Source organism: Octopus sinensis, linkage group LG18 (assembly GCF_006345805.1).
Source record: "Octopus sinensis linkage group LG18, ASM634580v1, whole genome shotgun sequence".
NCBI lineage: Eukaryota > Metazoa > Mollusca > Cephalopoda > Octopoda > Octopodidae > Octopus > Octopus sinensis.
This window is the reverse complement of record NC_043014.1, coordinates 48,753,828-48,762,144: the sequence shown is the minus strand read 5'-3', so window position 1 is coordinate 48,762,144 and position 8,317 is coordinate 48,753,828. Positions and strand designations below refer to the sequence as shown.

The window sequence follows — 8,317 nt, the reverse complement described above, 5'->3', positions numbered from 1 at the left end:
ACTTAGATAATGCCTTATCTCCACAATCCCGTTGTGGATTATATTGTACAGTCTGACACATGTAACAGCTGATTGCATGTGATGCAATTAGTTCTCACTCTCTGTCTCTCTCTTAAGTTTCTTTCTGTATGTTTGTTGTTGTTTAGCTCTGATCAATTAAATCTACAGAGTGACCCTCAAGGTACAAGAAGGCGAAAAGGCATGGAGACGGAGGAATTGGGAGTGTGGGTGTGTAGGGGTTTCAGAAGTGTATGGGGGAGTGCAGGATGGTTGGAGATGGGGATGGGTGTGGTTGTGAATATAATGAGAGAAGAGCAAGGTTTGAAGGGTGGTCAGTGAAAAATACGCTTTGGGGAAAGCAGGGAAGAGTAGGTGATAACTGTAGAGATTGAGTAGGGTTAGGGAGTGGAAGACTCATTGATAATGCATATGATTTCGGGGGGCAGGTAAGGAAGAGCAGGTAGTGACTGACAGTACAGAAAGGGGTGAAGAGCAGCAGAATGGTAGTAGTAATAATAATAATAATCCTTTCTACTATAAGCACAAGGCCTGACATTTTGGGGGATGGGGAAAGTCGATCTCCTCAACCCTGGTACTTAATTTATTGATACCGAAAGGAAGAAAGGCAGTTGACCTAACTTACAGGGAAAAATTCAGTTTAGAAAAACTAAATCAAATTTCACACAATATAATATATATATATATAAGTAAAAATTAGAAAAAAAACCCACCTTTTATCAATTCAAAATGAACAATTAAATTACACCATCTAGAAAATTACATATAATAGAAATATTAAAAATAAAATAACAATAATATACCAATGATTAAGTAAATTGCAAAATAATAAATATGGAATTAGAAGCAGCACTAGTGTAATAAACATTATCAACCGCATATACTCTCACTGTATTTGCTGATAGGCTGCAATTGGGTGTTAACATCGAGCGCTTTGAGACAGTATTCTCCACCATGCCACATCGTAGCCTACCAACAAATACGCAAAGCATATATGTGGTTGAAAATAGACCTCAAAACACGAGTACATATATTTTTTTGTTATCAATAATATTAGTATTAGTCCACTCTGGTGAGTGGCTGGTGTTAGGAAGGGCATCCAGCTATAAAAATCCTTCCAAAACAGTTACAGAAGTCTGGTGCAGGCTTCTGCCTGGTCAGCTCTTGTCTAACCATCCCACCCATGCCAGCATGGAAGACGGACATTAAATGATGATGATGATGATGAATCAACATAATTTACAGAGTGACTCAAATGCCAAGAGATTTATGCATTATAACGTAAGCTTCTATCAGTTTCTGTCTGCCAAATCCACTTGCATGGCTTTGGTTGTCCTGGAGCTATTGTAGAAGATACTTTCCCAAGGTGCCATGCAGTGGTACTGAACCCGGAACCATGTGGTTGAAAAGCAAGCTTCTTAACCCATCAGCCACACTTGCACTTTGCTTATGCATGACTGGCAAATATTATGAGGAGTAATAGAACGAGTTAAAATATCAGGAAACATTTGATAAAGCACGCCTTACATGCCATTAGCTTTTTGCTGTTTATCAGTGATGGTGTAGTAAAACTGATAAGATTTAAGATAATATCTTTTGATGGATTTTGTTTTGACTACATCATCATCATCATCATTTAGCATCCGCTTTCCATGCTAGCATGGGTTGGACGGTTCAACTGGGGTCTGTGAAGCCAGAAGGCTGCATCAGGCCCAGTCTGATCTGGCTTAGCATTTTTTACTGGTTCTTTATTCTCTGAGTTAAAATCCCATCTGGTCAATTTTGCCTGTCATTTTTTTTTTCTAGGTTGACAAAGTAAGTACCAGTCATGTACTGGGTTTGATGAACTCAACCATCCCCCTCCCATTAAAAATTGCTGGCCTTGTGCCGTAATTTGAAAAAAATATAGTTGTTGTTTTTCACTCTCTTTCTCTTTGTTCATTAGGGCATCCGGAGCAGTTTCTAAGGCAACTGATAAAAATACAGGCAGCATAGTTGCTATAAAGAAGATGAATTTGCATAATCAGCCGAAGAAAGAATTAATTATTACTGAAATTGAAGTTCTGAAAGAAGTCAGTCACCCAAATCTTGTAAACTTTCTGGATTGTTATCTTGTTGGAGAAAACCTGTGGGTTGTCATGGAATATCTGGATGGTGGAGCCCTCACTGATGTCGTAATGGAAACAGTTATGAACGAAGGTCAAATTGCTGCTGTGTGTCGGGAAAGTCTACGAGGACTTGATTATCTTCATCAACGAAATATTATTCACAGAGACATTAAAAGCGACAATGTCCTGCTCGGTTTGGACGGCCAAGTAAAACTCACTGATTTTGGGTTTTGTGCTCAATTAGCTGAAAATAGTAGCCAACGGCACACTATGGTCGGCACCCCTTATTGGATGGCACCAGAAGTCGTTTCACGGTAACTATTTTTTTACATTTAATTTCATCTCTCTCTCTCTCTCTCTCCACATTCTTTCTACCTTTTTCTCTATCTCTCCTTTCTATTCCATTTTCTCTTCCATACCTGTGCCGGAGGCACGTAAAAAGCACCATCCGAATGTGGCCGATGCCAGCGCCGCCTTGACTGGCTTCTGTGCCGGTGGCTCGTAAAAAGCACCAACCGATCATGGCTGTTGCCAGCCTCCCCTCACACTTGTGCCAGTTGCATGTAAAAAGCACCCACTACACTCACGGAGTGGTTGGCGTTAGGAAGGGCATCCAGCTGTAGAAACACTGCCAGATCAGACTGGAGCCTGGTGCAGCCCCCTGGCTTCCCAGACCCTGGTCGAACCATCCAACCCGTGCTAGCACGGAAAACGTTAAATGATGATGATGATGATCTCCCCTCTGTCTTCTTTGCCTGTCTCTCTCCTCTTTATTTCTCCTTTTCTCTTCTCTCTCTCTCCTTTTCTCTTCTCTCTCTCTCCTTTCTCCCTCTCTCTTTTCTCTTTCCTATCTCACTATATCTCTCCATTTCTCCCTCTCTTATTTCTTCTTTATCCCTGCATGGATATCCTCAGTTTACTGAGCTGCTGTTTGCCTCCACTTTCTGTACGAGTGGCACTGGTTTTCTTCACTGCAGTTTAGCTGTGATCCAGTTGCTTAACTTCAGTGATTGGACGAGAACTGGAGCATTCCACATTAGATTCAAACTCTTGGATGGAATAAGTAGAAGCTTCTAAAATGGATAGAAATTTTCAAAGGAATGCTTTGGCCCAATGGTAGAAGCCCTACCATATTTACAGATGTGCATTCAAGTCCATGAGCAGCCTTCAACTTTTTTAAACCATGTTATCAACAATGTGTGTGTGTGTGTATATATATATATATAAAAACACCTTTTACCAATTCAATAATGAAAAATTAAATTATACCATTCAGAAAAATTACATCTTATAGTAAGATTAAATATAAGATAAAACATATAGCAATGATTAAGTAATTTGCAAAATAATAAATATATACATTTTATTTATTATTTTGCAAATTACTTAATCATCGTTATATGTTTTATCTTATATTTAATCTTTCTATATGTAATTTTTCTAAATGGTATAATTTAATTTTTCATTATTGAATTGATAAAAGGTGGGGTTTTTTTCTAATTTATATATATATATTATATTTTGTGAAATTTGATTTAGTATTTCTAAATTGAATTTTTCCCTGTTAGTTTGGAATAATATTCCCTCATATTATATATATATATATCATCATCATCATCGTTTAGCGTCCGCTTTCCATGCTAGCATGGGTTGGACGATTCAACTGGGGTCTGTGAAGCCAGAAGGCTGGATGCCCTTCCTAACGCCAACCACTCCATGAGTGTAGTGGGTGCTTTTTATGTGCCACCGGCACAGGTGCCAGACGAGTCTGGCAAACGGCCATGATCGGATTGTGCTTTTTATGTGCCACCGGCACAAGGGCCAGGCGAGGCTGGCAACGGCCACGAACGGATGGTGTTTTTTACGTGCCACCAGCACAAGGCCAGTCGGGGCGGCGCTGGCAACGGCCACGTTCGGATGGTTCTCTTACGTGCCACCGGCACTGGTATTTCAGCTGCAATTTCCATTGATCGATTTCAATTCTGATTCTGACTTGCCTCAACAGGTCTTCACAAGTAGAGTTTTGTGTGCCAAGAAGGGAAAGTATGCATAAGTGGACTGGCTACATCTCGTGTAGAAGGCCACGGGTTATGGTCTCACTTGTCCTGCCGGGTCTTCTCACGCACAGCATACTTCCAGATGGAGTGGTTGGCATTAGGAAGGGCATCCAGTTGTAGAAACCATAACAAATCAAACTGGAACCTGGTGCAGCTTTCCGTCTCCTCAGCCCCAATCAAACTGTCTAATCCATGCCAGCATGGAGAGAAGACATTGAATGATGATGATACAGACACGTATCCACGTATGCTTCACACATTTTCCTGTTGGGGTCTGTTCTGTGTTATATCACACCTGTGTTGCATCCCATACCTGTGAAGAGAAATAATTTGGGTGATTGGAAGCCATCAGGATTTGAACTTCATTGCTTTTCAGCCTTTGTCCAGATTTTCCATCTATCACCTGTAATGTTACCTTTGACCTGTTAAATATTTGTTGCATCCACACACACATACACACATTATATACACATCTCTCTCTCTCTCTCACACCTGCACACATATGTATATGTATATTCAGTTCATTTATTGTTATTTGTAATTGTTTTAGGAAACCATACGGAAACAAAGTGGATATCTGGAGTCTTGGAATCATGATTATTGAAATGCTGGAAGGAGAACCCCCTTACCTCTCAGAAAGGCCTCTCAAAGCAATCTTCATGATTGCTAAATATGGTAAACCTGAAATCAAAAAGGAGGATTCGTTGTCCCCACTTTTAAAAGAGTTTATTTACAAATGTCTTGAAGTGGAGGTGGAAAGCCGGGCATCTGCACAGGATCTTCTCCGTCATAAATTTCTCGCAAATTGCAAGCCTCTCTCCTCACTCAAACCACTCATACTCGCTGCACGTGAAGTCCGAGGTCTATCATCAAACTAACTAAAAATTCCACAATTTTTTTTCATTTTTTATTTACTATTTTTTTTACCTTTTTCATTTTTTTTTTGTATTTTCTACTAAAATATTTTATAAAGGAAGCCATTCTGTATGAATCTTAAATTGGTCAAATACCAATTTAAGATCAAACACATTGGTTTTCTTTCCTCTTTCTCATTGTCTTTTATTATTATAATTATTATTATTATTTTGGTTTTTGTATGTATTTTTCTCTCCTTGTTCTCATATTTTCCTTTAAAATATTGACTTGGTGAGTCAGTACACTCACTCCAAGACTTTTCTTATCTTGTCATTTACTATTTCTGGTTGTTCTCTTTTGTCATTAATTAACTGTTTCATAAATACCACACACACCACCACCACCACCATCAATTTGTTATTTTCTTGATGGTTCACTAAGAATACAAAACATCAAAGGAGAACCCCCTTACCTCGCAGAAAGGCCTCTCAAGGCAATCTTCATGATTGCTAAATGTGGTAAATGTGGTAAACCTGAAATCAAAAAGGAGGATTCGTTGCCCCCGCTTTTACGAGGGTTTATTTACAAATGTCTTGAAGTTGAGGTTGAAAACCAAGCATCTGCACAGGATCTTCTCCGTCATGAATTTCTCTCAAATTGTAAGCCTCTCTCCTCACTCAAACCACTCATACTCGCTGCACGTGAAGTTCAAGGTTCATCATTAAACTAACTAAAAAAAAATTTTTTTTTTGTATTTTCTACTAAAATATTTTATAAAGAAAACTATTGTGTATCAATCTTAAATTGGTCAAATACCAATTTAAGATCAACCACAATGGGTTTTCTTTTCTGTTTCTCATTGTCTATTATTATAATTTTTTTTTTGTTTTTGTATGTATTTTTCTTTCCTTGTTTTCATATTTTCCTTTAAAATATTGACTTGGTGAGTCAGTACATTCACTCCAAGAGTTTTCTTATCTTATCGTTTACTATTTCTGATTGTTCTCTTTTGTCATTAATTGTTCATAAATACCACACACACACACACTCACACCACAACCATAACCGATTTGTTATTTTCTTGATGATTTTACTAAGAATACAAAACATCAAATCAGTGATGATTTTATTTTTCAACTTGTAATTTTTTGACCCATTCCACTCAAATATTCTTACATCTAAACAAAATTTTGAAGATTGTTTTCTTTTCATTTCCTCTGACATTATTTACACCAGAGTTCATCAATTTTCCTTTCGGGAAGCAAAAGGTTTTGTTTTAAACACCTCTGCTCCTCTTTCTCTCATAATAATGTTATTGGATTGGCAGACATGACAAACACAAAGACTAAATTATATCTTGACCCTTTTGCTTGTCCAAAGCATTTTTCATAAGTTTGTTCTTAACATTCATGTTTGTTCTTATGCTTTTAATTTGCCCTTCTCTCATACGTTTTGAGTAATATCTGCTGGTTGAAAAAAAAAAAGGACAATTGGGAATATGTACCATAGATGATACATCAACATAAGGGGAAATGTTCCCTGTGTATTACATGCGACACACAGAAAAGGCAAAGGGTTAAAATATTTTCTTGGGGTACTCACTTGCAGTGTTTGTTTTCCCTCTCTCTCTCCCCCTTTCTCCCTCTCTCTCTCCCCCTTTCTCCCTCTCTCTCTCCCTTTCTCCCTCTCTCTCTCCCTTTCTCCCTCTCTCCCTTTCTCTCCCTCTCTCCCTTTCTCTCCCTCTCTCCCTTTCTCTCTCTCTCTCCCTTTTTCTCTCTCTCCCTTTCTCTTTCTCTCCCCTTTCTCTCCCCTTTCTCTCTTTGTCTTCCTTTCTCTCTCTCTCTCTCTCTCTCTCTCTCCCCTCTCCCTCTCCCATGCATATCATCAACATTTTACAGCCACTTTCTATGCTGATTTAACTTGAACATGTTTCCATATAGTTTTTAAGGTAAACATTTGCTTTATCTTAAGAACATAGGAAGACTATTGTTTACCTCACAAATATATAAGGAAGTATATTAACCTTAAAAATACAGGGAGACAAATACCTCCCTCCCCCCATTCCATTGACCACAGGATATTATGCCACTTTTTCGAGCACTGCTTTTGAAATTTGAACAACTGTTATCCAACAGTTGGTTATGATATATAAGATGATAATTTTGTTTTTTTCCAATAATTAAAATTGTCTTTAAGAATGATTATTCTGTTGTTGTTGTTGTTGTTTGATATTTGCATGTACATCGTCATTTTAACGTCCACTTTTCCATGCTTGCATGAGTTGGATGAAATTTGTTGAAACAGACTTTCCACAGCCGGATGTTCTTCCTGATGCCAACCCTCATTTGATTCCAAGTAAGGTATTATTTCTCCATGAAATGGCGGTGAGTTGGCAGACACGTTAGCATGCTGGGCGAAATGCTTAGCGGTATTTCGTCTGCCGCTACGTTCTGAGTTCAAATTCCGCCAAGGTCGACTTTGCCTTTCATCCTTTCGGGGGTCGATAAATAAAGTACCAGTTACACACTGGGGTCGATATAATTGACTTAATCCGTTTGTCTCTCCTTGTTCGTCCCCTCTGTGTTTAACCCCTTGTGGGTAGTAAAGAAATAGGTAATATTTCTCCACGACCAGACATGTTTTCATGGAAGATTGGAAAATATGACACTGCTTGCATCATGGTAACTGTGACGCAATGTCAAGGCAAGGAAACAATAATGCACACACATGCATGCATGCAATCACATATACAACAGGCTTTGGTTGGCCCAATTCCACAGTAGAAGACACTTGCTGAAAGTGCCATGCAGTGGAACTGAACCCAAAACCATGTAGTTGGGAAGCAAACTTCTTACCACACAGCCATTGTATTTTAATCTATTTAAAATAATAATAATGAAATTATTGTATACAGTGCTCAGGTGCACCACAACTTGTCAGAAAGTGCGTATAGAGTATATGCAGTAATGTACAAATGTCTGGAAAGCGAACAGTGTATGAGTCAGATACATGCTTGCGTGTGTATGGAGGGGAGAAAATCAGGTGTAGTGTTGGCATATCTCAGGAAGCATGGAAGTTTTGAAGGATGCAGTGCTCCGACAACTAACAACTGATGCCAGCAGTTTGTTCCATGCTTCAGCAACTCTTAGCATGAAAAAGTGTTTTTGAAAGTCATGGGAGCTGTGCTGTTTTCTGACTTTGTAAATATGTCCACGGGTGTTAGACAGGTGGAGTTTGAAAAGGTACTCAGAGTTATTGTTTGTAAGATGGTTAATAATT

The 8,317-nt window shown here is 38.6% G+C and overlaps 1 protein-coding gene across 3 annotated transcripts in view; it reads left to right on the top strand.

Annotated features, from left to right (window-relative positions):
* The window catches only part of LOC115221353 (serine/threonine-protein kinase PAK 2), an 84,608-nt gene extending 77,369 nt beyond the window's left edge, over window positions 1-7,239 (top strand). For all 3 annotated transcript variants that reach the window (XM_036511022.1, XM_029791530.2, XM_029791531.2), the window contains exons 6-8: window positions 1,964-2,440; window positions 4,734-5,100; window positions 5,781-7,239. In XM_036511022.1, coding sequence (XP_036366915.1) covers window positions 1,964-2,440; window positions 4,734-5,061 — 805 coding nt within the window. In that variant the 3' untranslated portion in view covers window positions 5,062-5,100; window positions 5,781-7,239. The remainder of the gene's footprint in view (window positions 1-1,963; window positions 2,441-4,733; window positions 5,101-5,780) is intronic.
* The last annotated feature ends 1,078 nt before the right edge of the window (window positions 7,240-8,317 follow it).